Consider the following 20,567-nt stretch of genomic DNA (forward strand, 5'->3'; position numbering starts at 1 on the left):
AGAGGATCTTCCCAACCCAGGAATCAAACCGGGGTCTCCTGCATCGCAGGTGCATTCTTTACCAGCTGAGCCACAGGGAAGCCCTCTAGTGATGAAAGCCTGGGGTCTGCTTGGAGAATGAGGAGGCGGTCTTTCCCCTCTCCCGAACTCTCCTTCAATTATAAAAATGTAACCCACTTAATCCTTGGGCAGAGCCTCCTCTCTCACAAGCGTCCTATGTTAACAATGCTTCTTGCCTAGCACTTTGCCTCTCGCTGAATTCCTTCTGTGCTGACACAGGAGACCCTGAGCCTCAGTGAGCTGAGACACCAGGTGAGTGACCCCAGTTATAAGACTGTGGGCCCAAGTCCCAATCTGGGTTGCACTTTTGCCCCAATTCCCTCCCTTGCCCTTTGACCTGGCCTGCTCCTGTTTATCTGTGGTCTCAAGGTCACTCTCTGCAGGGGAATGTGGCTGCCTTTTGCCTGCTCACCTTCCCTTTCTCTTTCCAGGGGTCCTTTGGGGGGCCACCCCTTCCCTACTCTCATTCTAGGAGGTTCACCCTGTTCCCCAGGCCTGTGCCCCAGACCTGGCTGATCAATGAATTCCAAGTCCAGCAGCCAAGTGACAGGCTCAGGGAAGGTTGTGTGATCCAAAGTCAGCCAAGAAAGTGTAACTCTGGGATAGACTGGCCCAGAAAGAGAAGCTGTTTTCTGTTGATGGGATGCTGGTACTGTTCTGTCCTACAGCTGTTGTCTTCTCCTCACCTCTCGTCTCTGGGGAGTGGAGAATATTCCTGAGAGTGAGGCTGATATGGTGGAAAGCACAGAAAGAAGAGCGCCCTGGAGCTCTTGGATCTAGCTATGCCTGAAGCCAGTCTATCTGTGCAGTTTGTAATCACCATTCCTCCAGATGGTGGCCACAGCCATGAAATTAAAAGACGCTTGCTCCTCGGAAGAAAAGTTATGACCAACCTAGACAGCATATTAAAAAGCAGAGACATTACTTTGCCAACAAAGGTCCATCTAGTCAAGGCTATGGTTTTTCCAGTGGTCATGTATGGATGTGAAGAGTTGGACTGTGAAGAAAGCTGAGCGCCAAAGAATTGATTCTTTTGAACTGTGGTATTGGAGAAGACTCTTGAGAGTCCCTTGGACTGCAAGGAGATCCAACCAGTCCATCCTAAAGGAAATCAGTCCTGAATATTCATCAGAAGGACTGATGCTGAAGCTGAAACTCCAATACTTTGGCCACCTGATGTGAAGAACTGACTCATTGGAAAAGACCCTGATGTGGGAAAGACTGAAAGTGGGAGGAGAAGGGGACGACAGAGGATGAGATGGTTGGATGACATCACTGACTCAATGGACATGAGTTTGGGTAAACTCTGGGAGTTGGTGATGGACAGGGAGGTCTGGCGTGCTGCAGTCCATGGGGTTGCAAAGTCAGACACAGTTGAGCAACTGAACTGAACTGAAATCCTCCTTTGGCAAAGTCAGCCACTGGGTGGCGTTTTCTATCACTTGTCCTACCTAATACTACCCAGTCCACCAAGTCAAGGTCAGACTGCCCACCTCTTCAACTCACAGAGATTTACAAGATGGATATGTAATTCCATTACACATCTGTGAGTAATTAATGTGTAATCACACGATTATCTATGTGACCTGGTCTAAGGTCTCTCTGAGACTGAGCGCCCGTAGAGGGCAGGGCAGCATCTGGCTGGTGCAGACGTGGCCCCAGCACAGCACCCGGCACGGAGAGAGCCCGGCACGTCACCGGTTTGCAGTGACACGCAGGGCTCCTCGCTGGATGCCTGCTGCCCAGCACGGGGTGGGCCAGGCTCGGAAGACAGCTCTGCAGTGGCTGTAGAGGCTAGGAGTTTGGGCTCTGGAGTCAGACAGGGCCTGGTTCAAATCCCAAACTGGGGTGACCTTGGGCAAGGTGTCTGCCCTCCCTGATCCCGTCTCACTACCCAGGGACAGCAGTGGTCGCACCTCACAGGGCCGTGGTAAGAGTGAAATGAAAGAAAAGACTCCAGACACACAGTATGCACACATAGCAAGTGACAGCGTGATTATCCCAAGGTGCCCCAGCCAGCAGGCCAGCTGTCCCATGGAGTCTGCCCAAGGTCAGGGCTCCAGTGCAGAAGATGCAGTTGCCACAGTGTTGGGAAAGACTCTTTATTCAGTCCTGGAGAGGAGCCGGCCTGGCAGGGCAAAGGCAGGGCCCGCTCGGGGCCAGGCCTTCAGCCCCGGGGCAGCTCCGGGCCGGCCAGGCGGGGCTGGTAGACACCAGGGGCCAGCAGCTTCAGGGTGAACTCGGTGATGACGGCTGTGAGCCCCCAGACCCGGTGCGGCCCGTGCAGGAAGACGGGCAACGTGTACTGGAAGTGGCCACCACGGCAGAAGTGGGTGTAACCTTGGTTCTGCTCCTGCAGCAGATGGGACAGGGGCAGGGCGAACACTTCATCCACCTGTGGGCAGGGGGTAGCGAGAGGGCAGACAGAGTGCTGGCCACTGCAGCCTCCTCCATCAGGACAACCCGCCTCCCCACCCCAGATGCCCCCACTCACCTCCTCGGGGTTGGGCCTGAGGCTCTCGGGATCGAGCGGGCCCACGCCGGCCAGGACTGGCACCACTGTGGCCTTTTCCTGCGGCAGGAGGGGGCAGGCCGTCAGGGCAAGGAGGGCCTTGGCGGGGCTTTGGGCCACGGGAGCCTGGGGGGAGGCCTCTGGGGCCTACAGCCATGCAGGCCAGGTCCACCCAGCCCTGCTCCTGGACTTGCTCCAGCCATGCTGACTGGCTCAGGCCCCCTCAACACACTAGACCCACCCGGGCCTCTGGGCCGTTGCTCTCCCTTACTTTTAGCACCCTCAAATCTCCCCTGCCTAGCCTGCGACACCCTCCCCAACCTCTGTCCACCAAGCTGAGCGGAGCTACCTCCATCCCAGGACTGAGCCTCAGGATCCCCCATGAAAGGGGAATCAAATACCCCTGGCCCCTTCCCGACAGGTGTGGGAGGCTGGGAAACGAGAGCCGGGCAGGTTGTCTGGGACCCCACCGCCCTCGGTGACTGCCACAGTCCCCACAGCCACCGTCCTGGTCCCTGAGCGCTCTGCTCCTATCCTGGGGCGAGCAGACGGGCCCAGCGGGGTGAGTGCCTGAAGGCCTGAAGGGCTTACCCGGTCGTGCACGGGCCGCAGGACTCCCCAAACCCGCTCCTCGGGCACAGCCAGGCCCAGCTCCTCCTGTGTCTCCCTCAGGGCCGTGTGCACCACGTCCCGGTCAGCGGGGTCACACTTGCCACCTGGGAAACTGAACAGGCAGAGGGAGCCTGCTTCTTGGGCCACTGGGTGGGGCCATGAAGGGCTGGGGGTGGCTGCTGCGGCAGGGACTCGCCTAAAAAAAAACGTCTCTGCCCCTAATTTGCAGACAGGGCTGGGCAAACCCCAGGACCTCTGCAGGCTCGGTTTACCTCCATGAACAACAGGGGTAAGGAGGAGAAGCCTTGTGCCTCCCGGGGCTCAGCTATGCTAACTGGGCTTATCGTGTGTGGCCCCAGAGGTGCTGACATTGACCCTAGGGTGTCCCCAGTTTCCGCCGGGGGAGGGGGGCACGGCCTGGGGCAAGCCAGGTAGCCCCACCCGGGGCTCCCCCTTGGTTCCCGGAGGCAATCCTCCCGCAGTCGCCGGGAAGGGGCGAAGTTCTGTCTTTTTAGTGTGTGTGCTTGGTCGCTCAGTCGTGTCCAGCTCTCTGTGACCCCGTGGACTGTATCCCGTCAGGCTTCTCTGTGCATGGGGATTCTCCAGGCAAGCAGACTGGAGTGGGTTGCCATGCCCTCCTCCAGGGGAATCTTCCTCACCCTGGAATCGAACCCCAGATCTCCTGCATTGCAGGCGGATTCTTTACCGTCTGAGCCACCAGGAAAGCCCAAGAATACTGGAGTGGGTAGCCTATCCCTTCTCCAGGGGATCTTCCAAACCCAGGAGTGGAATTGGGGTCTCCTACATTGCAGGCGGAGTCTTTTAGCGTCTGAGCCACCAGGGCCAGCTCCTCCTGCGTCTCCCTCAGGGCCTCCCTCCAGGAATACTGGAGTAGGTACCCTATCCCTTCTCCAGGGGATCTTCCCGACCCAGGAATCGAACCGAGGTCTCCTGCACTGCAGGCGGAGTCTTTATCAGCTGAGCTACCCTGTGTCCCCCACCCGCGCTTCGAGCGATCCGCGCGGCGGCGCCGGGGCAGGAGTACCTGCGGCGCCAGGTTCCGGGCGGAGGGATGCGGATTGTTGATTCCCGCCGCAGCCGGCTGGCCGACGGGCTCTACTTAGACCCATTCTGCAGAGGCGGAAGCCAAGGCTCGGGGAGGCTAAGTGCTTTGCCCACGACCCGGCGGTCTCCGGGGTTTAGCGGCGCCCTTCTAGAAGGGAGAGGAGGTCCCGGCAGGTGTACCTGACGTCACCCTTGTGCCTCCCGGCCAGGCGGCTGGACCGCAGCGTGTAGAGTAGCGCCGGGACCCCGCGCACCGAGCACAGAGGCACGAGGACCGCGGCCGCCGCAGGCCGCGCGCGCAGCCGGGCCGTGGCTCCCGCCAGCAACCGCCGGCAGCGCTGTTCGCCCTCCGCCGACAGGCAGTCGGGCAGCATGTCCGGTCCAGTGCGGCGGGGACACCGAGGGCACCGGGCGGCGCGAGGGAAGAGGCTCGGGCGAGTACACTTGGGGAGGTCTCTCGGGAACCTGGGGGGCGGGCCGTGGGAGGAGTTTGCTCGCCTTGATAAGGAGCGGTAGGGACACAGGCCACGCCTACGGGGGCGGGGCCCGACTAAGGGGCGGACCCAGGCAGGGGAGGGGCCCCTCTGAGAGTTGTGGGGAGGGGCGGGAAGGGCGGGGCGGGAAGGGGCGGGGCTCGATAGCCCGGGCTTCCGGCAGGGGCGGGCCTGGGCTTCCGGTAGGGGCGGGCCTGGGGCGGGGCGGGCCTGACCTGGGGCGTGGCGGGAAGGGGCGTGGCTCGATGTCTGGGATTCCGGTAGGGGCGGGCCAGGGGCGGGGCTGGCCCGACGGGCCTGGAGAGTGTCCCCTGCCTAGTGCAACTGGACTCGTGTCTGGCCGGCGACCGGGCTCGGTCGTACTGACCGCCGGGTTTGAGAGTCGGGATGTCTGATTGTTGAGGCCCCGCGTTCCTCCGCGCCCGCAAGTGCTGCAGGGTGTTTGGAGTCGGCGTTTAGGGGTTAGAGATGCCTGGGGCCGTGGGAAGGAGTGCCCAGGCCTTCCCACCCTCCGGGCCCTGTCTCCTGGTTCTGCTGGAGATACGCTGCGCCCTCTCGCTCCAGGGGACCCACTCCAGCCCCAGACCTTTCCCCTGCTTTTCCCACCTCCGGGAGCTGGCCTCTGCTCCCCTCCCGTCTCCTCCGCAACTTCTCTTACAGGTGCTGGTCACTTTGTCTAGAAGCTCTCCTGCCTGGAATTTTGATTGAATTCTCAAACTCCGTGTCACCCCCACCTTGACCCCTGTGGTCTCTGCCTGTGGCATGCTGCATCCCTCTGCCAGACTGTGCCCCCCCCCCCAAGGACTAGACACCCTGGTCTTGCACACAGCGCCTAAACGTGGAATGGCAGGTGTCCCATGCTTCGCTTCGACTTTGAGCACTGCCTCCCTGAGCTGCAGTTTTGGTCCTCATCTGGGCGGGCGAGGCAGAGGGCAGGAACACAACCTCCCTCAGAGCCCTGCCACTCAGCTTGTGTTGCCACCTTTACCATGACTCTGCTCCCTGGGACGCCAGCAGCACGGAGCAGAGCTTTGTGATGTCTGTAGCCCAGACTCTGGGGTGTGGGCTTTCCTGAGGCCCTCCACCCTGACCTCCAAGGACAGAAGTGCTCTGACCACCCATTCCAAATGGTTTAATGTTGGAGGGAAGAGAGAGGTAAAGCAGGGCTTGGAGGAGTCGCCCCCAAGGCAGAGGGGGCAGCTTGGAGGTAGGGGGTCCAGTTCCAAGCCTGGCACCATCCCAGTCTGGTAACTCTGGGCAGGTCGCTTTCCTCTCTGGGCTTCCACCTGCTCTGTTCTCCTGGTCAAGGGAGGGGTGGTGGTCTCTGCAGAGGTAAGGCTGAAGAGAGTGGGCTCCAGGATGAGAGGACTCTGTCCACACGGTCCCCACTGTCACTGCGGGTCCTGGCCAGGCCCCAGGCACATTGCAGTGGGGGAGAGGAGCCCCAGCCCCGCTGGGAGGGGCAGGCCCCCCTGGCCCCTATCGGCCTGGATATTGGGGAGGGGGTATGGTGTCGGTCGGGCCCTTGGTCGGACGGGGCTTGAGGCTCCAGGGTACAGGCCCTGGTAGGTGAGGGGCGGGTAGGTGGCTGGGGCCAGCAGAGCCTCAGTGGGGGCCAGCAGCTGATGGTGGAGCCTGGCGGGGGTCCTGGAGGTGAAGGCTTTGTTGGGGTCTGAGAGGGGAGGACGTGGTCTGAGTGGAGCCCAGGCCTCCCCTCACTCCTTCAGCCTGCCGGTCCAAGAGCCTGCTGCTCTCCTTTCTCAAGTTGCCCACCGCTTAGCCTTTGTGCTTGCTCTTGCCTCTGCCTGGACTTTCTTCCCCTCCTCCCTCCTTCTCAGTCCTCCAAGGCCCAGCCCAGAAACCACCTCCTCCAGGAAGTCTACCGGACCTCCACCCTCACCCCTCACCACCACCCCTGCACCTTGTCCCTGCCCAACCGTTCTCCCTGCCCTGGGTCCAAAATTGTCTCAGAAATTTCTGCTTCCCCTCTCTGTCCGCACAGATGCCCGGTGAGCTTGCTGAGCAGTCTATAGGTCCTTCCTGGGGGCCCCATGGCCCTCTCCCCTCCCTTCCTGCCCGTTTAGCAGGCTCTGGTCCCACCGTGTCTGTGAACCTGGGGGCTGACCTTTCTCGTGCTCATCGGAGCCTTTCAGCAGACAGGGGCTGAGGCTGCTGCGACTCCGGGTTGGGACGCTGAGCAGGGGCCGTGGAGATATAGGCCTGGAGGTGGGGCAAGCAGGAATGGGGAAAAGGGTCACGGTGGGGAACCCAGGCCAAGAGTCATGGTCTGAGTCAGGCAGTGGGACCCCAGGACAAGCCATTGGCTGTGACCCTGAAAGAAGGGTCAGGAGCTGAGACCTTAAGAGATGCCTGGGGATAGAAATGGGGAGAGGGGATGGGGCCAGATGGTACCAGGAGTCTGGGTCACTCTCCCGAAAGCCCTTGGCAAATGGGTTGCTGGCAATTTTCAGCTGGGTGATCTGCAGAGGAGAGAGTGTAGTTAGAGGTCAGCCTTGAGCTGGGGAGAGGCTGTGGGGCCCCGGGCTAGCCACCCTCCCCTCCCTGGATCCCCCCAATCTGGAGGCCCGCCTCTCAGTCCAGGAACCACAGAGCCAGTGGGCGTGAAGGCAGGGGAATGACTGTGGGCTGATGCTCATGGAGTCCCGGAAGGACAGATGGGCAGGACTCTGTGTGCCTGTCAGGCTTAAGAACCTGGTCCTTCAGTTTCTCCCACGTGATGGGCTGGGGGAGTCAGGTTAGGAACTGTGCCTGACGCACCCGGTGGTTCTGATACGCTGTGACGGCCATGAACTGGGTCTCCGCGAAGATGAAGGACTTGAAGTTCTCCTGGGCATAGCGCTCGCTGTCTTTGCGTGGGTCCACAAAAACCACGTGGAAGCGCGGCTGGTAGCGGTGCATGGAATTGAGGATGATCTGTGGGGCGGGCGGGGAGGGATGTGGGCCAGGGCGGCAGCCAGCCCTCGCTGAGGCTGAAGCCCTTCCTCCAGCCACCCCCGCTCCCCACACCTCCTGTCTCATAAGTGCTGGTGCCGGGTGTGAGGTTGTGAGTCTGCGGTTCTGAGTCAAAGGCCGCTTGTTGTCTGAGCGTCCGGGGGGCTTGGCCTCTCACTCCCACGTCCCAGCCATCACAGGGCCATCTGGGATCTGACCACCTCTCCTACCCCATGGCCTCCACGCCGCCCGGCCACCACTATCTTTCTCCTGGATTTCTGCAGCCGCCTCCCAGCTGCGCTCCCTGCCTCCACTTGGCTCCTCTGCCCATTTTCCACACAGCAGCCCCAGTGAGCTGCAGCTCAGAACCACCGCCCCCATCCTTGGCTCCCGCCCCACACAGAGTAAAGACCTGAATCCTGTCCGCAGCCAACTGGTCCTGCAGATCAGCGCAGGCCGCCCCTAGTATCTCTTCCCCTCCCACTGTCCCTCCTCGCTCCACTCCAGCCACACAGGAGCCTCCTCGCAGGTCCCCAGACTCCCCAGTATCCTCCTGCCTCAGGGCCTTTGCACTCGCTGGCCCCTCTGCCTGCCACAGCTCCCTCTTCTAGATACACAGGCTCCCTCCTCCACTCCATCAGACTTCTCTTCAAATAGCCTCAGTTGCCACCTCCATCTCAGACCCCTTCCCTGGTTCCTTTTTCTCCTGACATCAGCCTGATCTTTGCCTTGCACAAAGTGTCAATGATGCTGTTTTTGCATCTGTGGTGGGCCTGGGCAGTCCCCTCTGCTGTCCGACCCCCAGCCAAGTGGACTTGGGCATCAAAGCCCCAGCCAGTTCTGGCCCCAGGCTCCATTATACTCAGGCCCCAGTGTCCCCTGCCCTGGCCCAACCCCTCCCCATGGTGGCCCGGGCCTCACATGGCCATTGTCATCCAGCAGGTTGTTGGTCAGCTTGAGCTTGTCGAAGGACACGATCTGACGCATCCACTGCGCGCCCTTGGCCGGCGAGTCAGGGTGGAAGTGCACACGGCCGGGCGTGGCCGGGTCCGCCTTGCCCGCCACCAGCCAGGCAGAGCTGTGGAAGGCGTACCTGGGGACGGAGCGAGGTGGCCAGGGCGCCCCAACTGCACCCCAGGGTGCCTCCCTCATCTGCTGCCCCCACCTGGAGCCAAGACTGACAGGGGTTACCATCTTCCCTACTGCCCTCGTGCTGGCCCATCTGCACAGGAGGAACCAGAGGCTCCAGAGTGCTGTCCAGCCTGGGGTCCCTGCGGTCGCACCTGCCGCCCTGGGCTAGCCCCCCCATCCCTGCCTGCCCGGGATAGACCCCCCTGACACTGCTCTGACTGGCCCCTGCTTCACCCAGGGAGCGGGTGGGCTTCTGCTTCCCCATCTCAGTGCCTGAGGTCTGAGCTGCGAGCCCCAGCCAGCCCCGGACCTGTATCTCTTGTCATCCAAAGGCACGAAATCCATGAGCAGGGCGTAGTCAGCCAGCGTGTCCATGCCCAGGATCTTCACCTGGAAGGTGGGGAACATCCTCCTGCGGGAGGGGGTGCTCAGCGGCCCCAGCATGGTTCCAGCCTGCTCCCCACTCCCGCCACCCCCTCACCCCCCGTGCTCACACCTGCCCGCCTTGGTGACGATCATCTCTGTGCCCAGCTGGTTGAACTCTTCCCACAGAGCCTTCATCTCTAGCTGAACCGTCACGCTGGACACGCGGGGGTTCTTGGGGCCCTGCTCGGTGGCCTCGGCCACTGCTGGGGCCCCTGTGGAACTGGTGGAAGGGCCTGATGGTATCATGGAGTCTGGCTGGGGCTCCCAGCTGGAGCTGGTCACGGGCAGTGTGTAGGTCTCTGAGGGGGCAAATACCCCAAGGCTAGCAGAGAGGAAGGCTGGAGAGAGAAGACAGGATATGGGCCTCTGTTCTCCTCACCCACTCCTACTCCACCCGGCCAGCCTTCATCTTTCAGGCTGCACCAAGATGCCTCTTCTTCCAGGAAGCCCTCCCTGATTGCCAGGCCTGTGTTCCCATAGGATCCCTAACTCGGCATTACTTCATGAGGTAAATGCTCACTTAAAGCTCCCAGAGGCCAGAGACAGGCCCTGTCTGGCTTCCCAGGGAATCTTTGAGCCATCAGGAGGCCATGTGGCCTTGAGCAAATTATTTCACCTCCTGGAACCTCAGTTTCCACATCTGTCCCAAGGAGTTCTTAAATCTGCCTTGTTGGGCTGACGTGAGGATTCGTGAAGACACACACAGGGCCTGGCACACAGTAGGCCCTTCAGAAAGGACCTTGTTATGAATGACGGTACAGGTGGGGGTGTGAGGGGTGGGGGTGGGGGGTCTTTCTCAGCTCTGTGCAGACCTGGCTGCCTCGTGCTGCTTCAGGAATACTGAGCTGAAGGAGATCCCCAAATTACTGTGGGTGACTCTTACCCATCTCTGACCCTGAAGTTGTGTTAGTCACTCAGTCGTGTCTGACTCTTTGTGACCCCATGGACTGTTGCCCTCCAGGCTCTTCTGTCCATGGGATTCTCCAAGCAGGAATACTGGAGTGGGTTGCCATTCTCTTCTTCAGGGAATCTTCCCAACCCAGGGATCAAGCCTGGGTTCTCCTACACTGCAGGCAGATTCTTTACTGTCTGAGCCACTAGGGCAATCTGGCCCAAATTCTGCCTCCAGAAGCCAGTTCTAACATCTCTCCTCTCTGGCCTCCTCATTTGTTCCTAAAGAGCCCCTCTTTTGGGCTTTCCTGGTGGCCCAGTAGTTAAGAATCCAACTGCCAATGCAGGGGATACGGGTTTGATCCCTGGTCTGGGAAAATCTCACATGCCACAGAGCAGCTAAGCCTGCGTGTCACAACTACTGAAGCCCACGGGCCCTGCAGCCCACACTCTGCCTCAAGAGACACCACCACGGTGAGAAGCCCAAGCACCGCCACAAAGAATGACCCCTGCGTGCAGCAATGAAGACCCAGAGCAGCCAAAAATAAATCTTAAAAAGATAAAAGACCCCATTTCTGGTCTGCAAACCTGCAGATGTCTTGTGCAAAAGTTTGCTAAGGCTCCATCCTTCTTATTTAAAAAAAAATTTTTTTTTAACTATAATGAGATACTTTATACCTAGGAGGATGGCTATTACCAAAAACCAAAGCAATAACAAAAACAACAATAACAAAAAAAGTGTTACAAGTGTTAGTGAAGATGTAGAGAAATTGGAACCCTTGTGCATTGCTGGTGGAATGTAAGACAGTGTAGCCCCTGTGGAAAACCACTGATGGTTCCTCAAAATATGAAAGATGGAATTACTATGAAAAGTGGAAGTATTAGTCATGTCCGACTCTGAGTCTCCTGCGTTGGTGGGCGGATTCTTTACCTCTGCACCACTTGGGAAGCCCATGTCTGACTCTTTGTGACCCCGTAGACTATAGCCTGACAGCTTCCTCTATCCATGGAATTCTCCAGGCAAGAATACTGGAATGCCCAAAAGAACCAAGAGCAAGTACCTGAACAGATATGTGTTCATTGGTATTCAAAGCAGCATTGTTTGCAACAGCTAAAATGTGAATGCAACCCTAGTGTTTGTCCACTGATGGATGAATGGATAAGAAGAACGTGTGTATCCAGACAATGGAATATTATTCAGTCTTTAAAAGGAAGGGTATTATGATGCAGACTATGACATGGATGAACCTTGAGGACGTTAATGCTAAGTAAAACAAGACAGTCACAAAAGGACAAAGACTGTATGATTCCATTCATAAGAGGTGCCTAAAGTAGTGAAATTCATAAACAGAAAGTGGATGGCGGTTGCCAGGGGCAGGGAGAGGGGATGAATTAATGTTCAATGGGGACAGTGTTTTAGCTTTGCAAGATGCAGAAAGTTCTGGAGATGGATGGTGGTGATGGTTGCACACCATTATGAATGTGCTTAATGCCACTGAACACTTAAAAAATACTTAAAATGATAGTTTTTATGTTATATATGAAAAAGTGAAAAAGAAACTGTTAGTCACTCAGTCATGTCTGACCCTTTGAGATTCCATGGACTGTTGTCTGCCAGGCTCCTCTGTCCATGAAATTCTCCTGGCAAGAATACTGGAGTGGGTTGCCATGCCCTTCTCCGGGGGATCTTCCTGACTCAAGGATCAAACCCGGGTGTCCTGCATTACAGGCAGATTCTTTACTGTCTGAGCCATTGGGGAAGACCCATGTTATGTATATTTTAACACAACATTTTAAACTGGAAAAAGCATCCTGAAAAGCAGACTGTTCATTTCTAGCAGCCCCACATGGGTTGAGAACCTAGTAAAACCGTGTGATCCCCTGGGCAGAGGTAGAATTATGGTGCTGGATGGATGGATGGACAGAATCCATGGGTGGAGGGAGTTTCCTGGGATGATACAGCATGGTATGAGTTGATAGGCAGGCAGCGCCTGGCCAGAGCCAGTGCATAGTAGGTGCCAGGTGAGAGTGTGGGGTCCAAGGCCAGTCGCCCCACACTTAGCAGCCCTGAGAGCAACGTGTGAGAAGTGGCACCTCACTAAAGCCCCTGGAAGCTCTGCAGTCTGGGAATGGGTGGGTCTTACTGAGAGGTGATGGGCCATATCAGGTCTAAATCCCCCAGAGATGAAGGGTGGATGGGCCGATGTCCCTCATAACCTGGACCAGGCCATCAGGTGGGCAGTTAGTTGCCCATCACTTAGCTGTCCTGCTGGGGCAGGTACATCACCCAGGTAATCCACGCCAGCCCCAGAGTCTTTGGTGATGTGTCCCAAGGGGGAGAGGCTCATGGTTTTGCTGGGCCTGGGGGCTTCGCAGGCTGGTTACTGGCTCCCCAGTCTTTTCTGAGCCTATACCCTGCCCCTCCTGGTTCACATGCCGCCCTGTGCCACCCTCAGTAACTCTGGGGAGGGGCCTGTCCTTGCTCAGTTCCTCTGAAAGCCAACACCTCTTGATTGCCAATTTCCACCAACATGGAGTCAGATTTGGAGGGGAAGCTAGAGGCTCCTTTTCCACCTTGATACTCAAGGGGTGAGGCCCAGAGAAAGGAGGGGCCAGGCCCAAGGTCCCCCACACCTGATAAGGCTTTCACCTCCCAGAAATGTCTCTGTCCCGCTGCCTATCAGCACCCCCACATTTGCACTTGGATGGCTGCATGGACCCCGCCCTGGTGGGATCCGAGGCCTCCGCCTGGGGTGCCCCTGCCCCATCCTCTGCCCAGGCCCTGGGTATAGTGGGGTTTCCCTGGTCGCTAAGCTTAGACCCTGCCCACCCCGCCCACTCCAGAGCCTGAACCCACTTTGGGACTGCCTTGGCTACCTGCCCCTTACCTGCCATGGGGACAGCCCAGACTTCCGGTTCCTGGAGACGGTGGTTCAGCTGGGGTCCCTGCCTGTCACTGGTGGTCAGCCTCTCCCGGTCTCCCGGTCCATCGGCAGCACGGCTCAGCGCTCAGGCCCTCCCTCGGTCCCCAGCCTCCTGGCAGGACTGTCCTTCCCTCCTGGATCGTCCACGTCTTGGGTCTCTCCCAGACCCAGGCACCTGGTCTCTGCAGGTGGGACCTCGGCCCTGGGGTGTGCAGAGCCCCTTCTGCAAGCCACCCTCGGACTGGACTGAGCGAGGCCCCGGGCTGGGCTCGTCTGGCTCCAGGCGCGACGCTGTGCGGGAGGAGGGCAGGTGGGGAAGCTCTGACGTGGTGAGGCTGCCTCTCCCCCTCCCGGTCTCTGCTCCTGGCTTCCTCCCCTCCCCAGCTAGGAGCCCCCCAGCCATTCCTGATCAATGGGCCCAGACGCAGGGCGGGGGCCCACCTCCAGGGCAGGCTGGGAGATCCATAGGGGTCCAGGCCTGGCTGAATGGAGGGGCCGGGGGCTGACAGGGCCTCGGGGAGGTCGAGGGGCTGCAGAAGAAGCATGGAAGGCTGAATGGCAGAGGCGTTGCCCTCTTCCTTGAACCCAGACTCCTGATCGGGGGCTGCTGTCGTGGAATCACCAGGGAGCTCGGGCTGAAAAGGCAAGGGGGCAACAGCCACGTGTATGAGCAGAAGCAGAGTCCCTGGACTGGGGGGTGGGAGGCCAGGTCCTCCTGACCGCTCAGCCCATGAGCTGTGACACTGGCAGGACCTGACGGCCCTGTGCCTCAGTTTCCCCAACTGAACTAAGTGCATAATCGCTTCTGCCTGGGATGGGCTGGCCCCGCCTGGGGGCGGGGGGGGGCGTGCAGTAAGCTGTCCACATCTTGGCTGATGGTGCCTACAGAGTCCCCACAGGGTCGGGGGAGCCTGGCCCAGGTCAGAGGCCTCGGGGGCAAGTCCTGACCGGGCACCTTCCCCAGCAGCCCCTGCCCGTCTGGAGTGGGGCATTCAGGGAACATGCAGGTGGCTGGTCAGAAAGGGAGGGGGTTCCCCCCATGCTGCTTGCTGCCATGTGTCCCAGGGCGGGTCATAGGGGTAACCCCGGGTTGGCCCACTCTAGGGCCCTGGGAAGAGCGCATCAGACTGGGCCGGGCATGCCCGACCGGGGTTCCCAAAGTCTACTGGACCCAATGCCTCCTCCACAGTTGAGCTCTGGGGACATAGCGTGACACCCCGGCCCCTCCCGGAGCCACGTGGGGGGCAAACTCTCCTCCCTCAGCTCAGGGGGGCTGCTGCCTCACCCCCCCACCGTGCCCCAGGTCCCCGAGGCCAGGCTCAGAGGAATCCCGCCGGGAGAGTGAGGGCTGGCCCTGGGGTCTGCTGCTGCGCAGGATGGGGCAAGTCCTCTGCCCTTATGAGGGAGGGTCCCAGAGGCTCCCAGGGATGAGGGGCCACCTCATGAGGTGGAACCATACAACCCTGTCCCAGGAGCCACGGTGGGGCAGAGGGAAGATAGGAGAGGTGATGGGATTGGCGCCTCCTCAGCCTGGACTCCCAGGGGCCTGGGCGTCTATTGGCTTCTGATTGTGTGTGTGTGTGTGTGTACGTGCTTGCACATGCCTGTGGTCTGTGAGATGGGAAGCCCGCCACATGTATGTAAGTGCACTGGCATGCCAACCCACAGGCACACACAGACTCAAGACTCAATGACCTGCCCCCACTCGTGTGCACACAAGCACATGCTCCTCTGTGCTCAGAAACACATGCTGTCTCTTACACACGTGCACATGTGCACTCACACACACACACACAGTCACGCCTCCCTTCGTCACAGCTTCTTCCCCAGCCAGTCTGCTCTTCCTGCCGGAGGCGCCTCCTGGCCCCCTGCCCCCTCATCCATCTTGCCTGCCAGCCTGTCCTGGGTGCCCCCATATCCTTCACACCTTCTCATCTCGCTGCTCAATAGCAGGAGGCAGCGCAGCAGCCATGGCCGCGGGGAGATGGATGGGCCGGGTGGGGGTGGAGAGGGCCCAGGGAGGGAGCGCTGGGGAGGACGGAGCTCCGGGCTCCTCCAGCCCCCCGTCGGGCGGGAGCGAAGCTCTCAGGCACGGGGGGCAGGGGGAGGCGGTGTCCAGGCTCTGTCGCGCCCCGGCCAGCGTGGCCCTTTGGTGGACACTGCAGAGAGTGCCTGGTCAGGACTGAGGGGACCCCAGGGGCAGGACTCAGCCTCCCTGGTGGGACTTCTGCCACCCTACCTGCCCCACCTGTCCCTCCTCCCTGCAGCCCTGCACCTGGACAGGTGGTCCTGGGTGGGGACAGCCTTATCAAGCTGCACCCCTTCCCCAGCCTTGACACCCCCTGAGTCCCATGAGCACTGGGCTCATTGCACACCTGGAAACACGCATCTGGGCTGTGCCACCCACCACATATGGATCCTTCTGGAAGAAGGGCCAAAGTGCTGAGGCTCTCAGAAACGTGTGCTCACACACACAGCGCCTGGACACCCGCACACGTGGGCACATACACAGCCACACACTTCTGCCTTCCCAGATCGACTCTGTGGTCCTGTGAACACAGGGGGTTTGGAGCCCTCCTCTGGACCATGGCCTCCTCTGAAAGCCCCTCTGCTGGCCCCAGGGCAATCTTTCTCCAAGTCCCTCCCACCACACACACACATGCACTATGGGATGTTCCCCCTGGGCTGTGATGAAATAGTGTGGGCAGAGAGACAGTCAGCCCTGGCCCCAGAACATACAGCAGGTCTAAGACCACCCTGAGCCAGACCTGCCCCGGATCCCGAGGTCACAGAGAGGGATCCTTTCCCACGCAGGAGAGAGGACAGGAGCCGTGGACCCCTGGACACCTTCAATTTTATAGAACGGGAAACTGAGGCATGGAGGTGCGCGGTTTTGGCAAGAAATGTGACACAAAGTGGGGAGCAAAGGGGGGCCCTGTGCTGCAGATTGTGTCTCAGGACCCACTGTTCAGAAGGGAGGTCTGAGGCTGGACAGGCATGGCCTGGGTTGGGGACCCAGGCTGGGCGGGGGCCAGTGTGGGCAGGGCAAGCCTGGAGAATGTGAGCTTCTCAGTTTGAATGAAGACAATGCCCCCTCTCATAGTCGGCAGCTGTGTTGATGAAACGGGGTACACGGTGGGCTCCCCCTCACAGAGCATGTCCTCACCACTGAACATCTGGAAGATGAATCACAGTGGCTGGAAGACTTGGTCCTGGGAGAGGACCCAGGGGCCAAGGCTGCTGGGGCCAACCGCTACCCTGGCCCCAAAGAGGGCAACCCAGCAGGGACTGCCAAGAGATACCCCTCACTGATGGCCCTGCCCACCTGCTCCTTCACCTCCTCAGTCAACGCAACAGGGTGTCTGCTGAGACGCCAACTAGCTCTGTGTCTAGAAATGGAGACACCGGTCACCTCAGAAAGATGCTTGTCATTGTGTACCCTAGTGGTTACAGGCACAGTGAAGCCTGCGTTCAAAGCCTTGCTAGTTGTGTGACCTTGAGCAAGTCATTTAACTTCTCTGTGTCTCAGCTTTCCCATCTGTAAAATTGGGATTATACTATCTCCTCCTATCATCCTGAGGTTTAAATTAAACAGCTAATAGTGCTTAAAACAGGGTTTGGGGCTAATTCCCTAGCAGTCCAGGGATTAAGACTCCGTGCTTTCACTATGGTGGGCTCAGGTTCGATCCCTGGGGAATTGAGATCCTATAAGCTGAACAGTCCAGACACATAAAACAAACAAACAAACAAAAAAACCCCAGTGTCTGACAGGTATTAACTACAATATAAAAGTGTATTAAATAAAATTTTAAATTGTGGGAGAAATCACTCAAAATCACTATTATTTAGCATCTGCAGGGAAGATGGGTCTGTAGCCCCAAACACTGAGAGGACAGTGTTTCCTCCCCCGTAATGTTGCAGGTAATGCAACACCTCAAAATAAAACATGAAGATGTAATAAGAGCAGAGAAGTCCAAGTTCTGACTTTTTCTTGTCATTGTTATTTGGTCCTTTAAAAAGGATCATATTTTTGAAATGTCAGCCTCTTCCTAATATTTCTCCTTGCACCCAGGTTTTGCTGTGCCCTCAGCTGCGGGTTTGGCTTGCCAGATCTCAGCTGCCCCAGCAGGGATGAGCAGGGCTGATGAAGGAAGGAGGTGGAGGCCCCTGAGAGGGAAACCCACAAAGGAGGCTGCTCCAGCTGGTCCCTGGGCTCAGGAGTACAAGGAGAGAGGGCCGGTACCAACAGATGGTCCTCGCTGAAGCTCCTCCCACCTCTGAAGGCCAGTTGAGGGGCTTTGTTGCTCAGTCGCTCAGTCCTGTCCGACTCTTTGCCACCCCATGGACTGCAGCACACCAGGTTCCCCTGTCCTTCACTCTCTCCCAAAGTTTGCTCAAGCTCATGTCCATTGAGTTGGTGATGCCATCCAACCTTTTCATCCTGTCTTCCTCTTCTCCTCCTGCCATCTTTCTCAGCATCAGGATCTTTTCCAATAAGCCAGCTCTTCGCATCAAGTGGCCAAAGTATTGGAGCTTCAGCTTCAGCATCAGCCCTACCAGTGAATATTCAGTGTTGATTTCCTTTAGGATGGACTGGTTTGATCCTCTTGAAGTCCAAGGGACTATCAAGAGTCTTCTCCAGCACCAGAATTCAAAGCATCAGTTCTTTGGCGCTCAGCCTTATATAAGGTCCAGCTCTCCCTGCTGCTGCTGCTGCTGCCAAGTCGCTTTAGTCGTGTCCAACTCGGTGTGACCCCATAGACAGCAGCCCACCAGGCTCCCCCGTCCCTGGGATTCTCCAGGCAAGAACACTGGAGTGGGTTGCCATTTCCTTCTCCAACGCATGAAAGTGAAAAGTGAAAGTGAAGTCGCTCAGTCGTGTCCGACTCTTCGCGACCCCATGGACTGCAGCCCACCAGGCTCCCCTGTCCATGGGGTTTTCCAGGCAAGAGTACTGGAGTGGGGTGCCATTGCCTTCTCCCCAGCTCTCCCTGGGGAACAGTTATTAAGCAGGCTAGGGCCCTGCCCCTGGGACTGCAGGACCCGAGGGCGCCCCTGGAGGGCAGGAGTGTTGCTCAACAGCGACCCCATGTGGCGGCGGAAAATAGAGCTGCGGCTGGTGGGTTGCCTCTTCTTGCCAACCTCCTCCCCGCCGGTGTAGAAGCAGGATGACCCAGTTCCTGTAACAGAGAGGAAGGGGAGAGCGGGAGAGTGAGACACTGGACTTTCTGCTAATGCGCAGGGGGATGCTCACAGAATTCACGGGAGGTTTTAATGAAAGAGAGGGTTCTGTAATTGCCCCTCCCAGCAGGCGAATTGGGTGGTGCCTGCTCCACGCCCTCTCCCTTCCACGGTGAGGGACGGGGTGTCCAGGCTGTCTAGGCGCCCCCTCCTGCCCTCTGCCAGCGCTTGGGCCTGGCTCCAGTGCCAGGGCTGCCTGAGCAGCTCCACCCACCCGGTGAGCCGCCCCGACCTGGCTACGGGGCTCGCTGCTGGTGCCCCGAGAGACCCTGCCTGCTCGGCGGTGACCAGGGCCGCCGCGGCACTGAAATGGCTGGCGTCTGCCCGGCCGGGCACCGGCTGCAGGCCCCGGGGGAGCTGCAGAGACCCGGCTTCTCCGCCCGGCCAGTGCCGTGGCCTGCTGCCACCGTGAGGTAGACCCGGACCTCAGTCGTGTCTCCACCAGCTCCTGAATGTCCTGGTGTGATGCTCTAGGGCCCGAACCGGCGGGTGTCCGATCTGAGCCCACCGTCGTCCTGCTGGTCTCAAGGGACAGATAAGGAAGGACGAAGACTAAGCTCCCGGCGCCTGGCCCCAGGCTCAGCTGTCAGGGAGGCGTGGCTAGGTGTTCCTGAGGAGAGAGGCCGTGCTGGGCAGTGACCATCAGGTCACCAGCGCCTACTGGGCGCCCGTGCCGGGGCCCTGAGGCTGGGTCTCCCTCGGGCGGCTGGTCCCAGGCCTTCTTTACGACCAGCCCTTGTCCTCCCAGGGAGCCGGGGCTCCCTCCGGGCCAGCCCTTTCTGCAGCGCCCAGCTCACACGCTTCCGCTGTCCCACCCTCCACCCGGACAGCGGGGCCTGTGGGGCCTGTCAGGCTGCTCCGTAGGGTAGCTGGCGGGGGTGGACGGGGTTGAAGTGTGAGGCTGGGTCACCCGGGGGGCGGGGGTCCCTGCTAGCGCCCTCCAGGGGCCTGGAGCCTCGGCAAAGGGAGGGCAGAGACCTCCATTAGGCGCTGAGTCCTGCCCCGAGGCCACAGGTGGTAGGCCTTGTACCAAGGCCACGGACACGGAGCCCAGAAACGAGGTCAGCTCCGGACCCGACAGATCCCCTTTGTTGCCCAAAGCCCCCCTACCCCTGCCCAGCATCACTAATAGGCTTCCTGACCCCAAATTAGGCTAGAATGCGCACCCCAGCAGTAGGTCCCTCTCTACGCCCTAACCAATCACCTAACCTCCTAGCAGGAATTTTGTCTTGAGGCCATAAAATTGTGACTAACACAAGAAAACTTTCGACTCTCCCTGGTCTGTCAGGCGGTCAGCGGGCTACATTTGCGGTTCCTTCATTATCTCTGTTCCCTGCTCTTCATAAACTCAGTCCCTTCTGCAATGCTCTGTGCCTGGAAATTCTTTTCCAACCCACACTCGGGCTGCCTCAGCGTTAGGGTCCCGGGCAGGGGCCCTGGAGACCCGCAGAGGAAGCACAGGTCTCACTCCGGCTGTGCTGTGGGGCCGGGACCAGGCCTCCAGGAGGCTCAGCGACTTGGTGGAGCGAGCCGGTGGGTGAGCGAGTCTGCCCTCCTGAGGGTCCCTGCTCCCTGCTTCTCCCAGGGTGGGGGCCTCAGGGACCCACTTGATGAGTCAGAAGCGACAGACTTTGTTCGAGGGGCCCGCCCAGGCCGCTGGGCCTCCTGGGAAGGAAGGAGGGCCTGATCAGCAGCTCCCAGCTATTGGGGGCAGTTTCTGGAGGCCCGAATGCTTCCTGCCAGGAGATGGGGGGCCCTCTGCTCTGGGGAGGACAGCATTAGGGGGTCCTGGAAAGTTCAGTTCCCCTGGCTGAGGTCCAGCTTCCGTGTCTCAGAAGGTGTGTTTGTATATACATATATTTTTTAATATTAATTTATTTTTTAGATTGAAGGATAGTTGAGAGGGCCTTTAGACAGCAAGGAGATCAAACCAGTCAGTCCTCAAGGAAATCCATCCTGACTGTTCATTGGAAGAACTGATGCTGAAGCTGAAGCTCCAATACTTTAGCCACCTGATGCAAAGAGTCAACTCATTGGAAAAGACCCTGGTGCTGGGAAAGATTGAGGGCAGGAGGAGCAGGGGGTGACAGGGGATGAGACGGTTGGATGCCATCACCGACTCGATGGATATGAGATTGAGCAAGCTCTGGGAAATGGTGAAGGACCCACAAGCCTGGTGTGCTGCAGTCCATGGGGTCGCAGAGTCAGACACAACTTAGTGACCGAACAACAACAGGGTTGAATCCCAGTGTTGTGTTT

At 59.0% G+C, this 20,567-nt stretch overlaps 2 protein-coding genes across 5 annotated transcripts; both read right to left on the reverse strand.

The window, feature by feature from the left end:
- Positions 1 to 2,027: 2,027 nt before the first annotated feature.
- NUDT8 (nudix hydrolase 8) lies at positions 2,028 to 4,726 on the reverse strand. Of its 4 annotated transcripts, none has more exons than XM_043452621.1 (4): positions 4,430 to 4,726; positions 3,164 to 3,296; positions 2,555 to 2,632; positions 2,028 to 2,413 (listed from the first exon to the last, which is right to left on the reverse strand). In XM_043452621.1, exons 1-4 carry the CDS (start codon positions 4,621 to 4,623, stop codon positions 2,228 to 2,230), a joined length of 591 nt encoding a protein of 196 aa, XP_043308556.1. In that variant the 5' UTR covers positions 4,624 to 4,726; the 3' UTR covers positions 2,028 to 2,227. The 4 variants fall into 4 exon arrangements, with proteins under 4 accessions (XP_043308556.1, XP_043308555.1, XP_043308554.1 ...); XM_043452620.1 differs by having other exon boundaries at positions 2,028 to 2,455; XM_043452619.1 differs by having other exon boundaries at positions 3,164 to 3,380.
- A 1,230-nt stretch (positions 4,727 to 5,956) lies between these two features.
- On the reverse strand, positions 5,957 to 13,138 carry TBX10 (T-box transcription factor 10). Its single transcript, XM_043452408.1, has 8 exons — positions 13,032 to 13,138; positions 9,323 to 9,590; positions 9,137 to 9,238; positions 8,617 to 8,788; positions 7,522 to 7,677; positions 7,156 to 7,223; positions 6,869 to 6,963; positions 5,957 to 6,415 (listed from the first exon to the last, which is right to left on the reverse strand). Exons 1-8 carry the CDS (start codon positions 13,036 to 13,038, stop codon positions 6,135 to 6,137), a joined length of 1,149 nt encoding a protein of 382 aa, XP_043308343.1. The 5' UTR covers positions 13,039 to 13,138; the 3' UTR covers positions 5,957 to 6,134.
- Between the last annotated feature and the right edge of the window lie 7,429 nt (positions 13,139 to 20,567).

Source organism: Cervus canadensis, chromosome 29 (genome assembly GCF_019320065.1).
Source record: "Cervus canadensis isolate Bull #8, Minnesota chromosome 29, ASM1932006v1, whole genome shotgun sequence".
Lineage (NCBI taxonomy): Eukaryota > Metazoa > Chordata > Mammalia > Artiodactyla > Cervidae > Cervus > Cervus canadensis.

Coding starts and splice junctions, on each gene's coding strand:
- NUDT8 (XM_043452618.1), bottom strand. CDS start 4,623: ATGCTGCCCGACTGCCTGTCGGCGGAGGGCGAACAGCGCTGCCGGCGG. Junction 3,381..4,429: donor AGGCACAAGGGTGACGTCAG/GTACACCTGCCG, acceptor GTTTTTTTTTAG/GCGAGTCCCTGCCGCAGCAG. Junction 2,633..3,163: donor TGCGGCCCGTGCACGACCGG/GTAAGCCCTTCA, acceptor CTCCTGCCGCAG/GAAAAGGCCACAGTGGTGCC.
- TBX10 (XM_043452408.1), bottom strand. Junction 9,239..9,322: donor ATCGTCACCAAGGCGGGCAG/GTGTGAGCACGG, acceptor CCCCTCCCGCAG/GAGGATGTTCCCCACCTTCC. Junction 7,678..8,616: donor TGCTGGATGACAATGGCCAT/GTGAGGCCCGGG, acceptor CCCGCCCCACAG/ATCATCCTCAATTCCATGCA.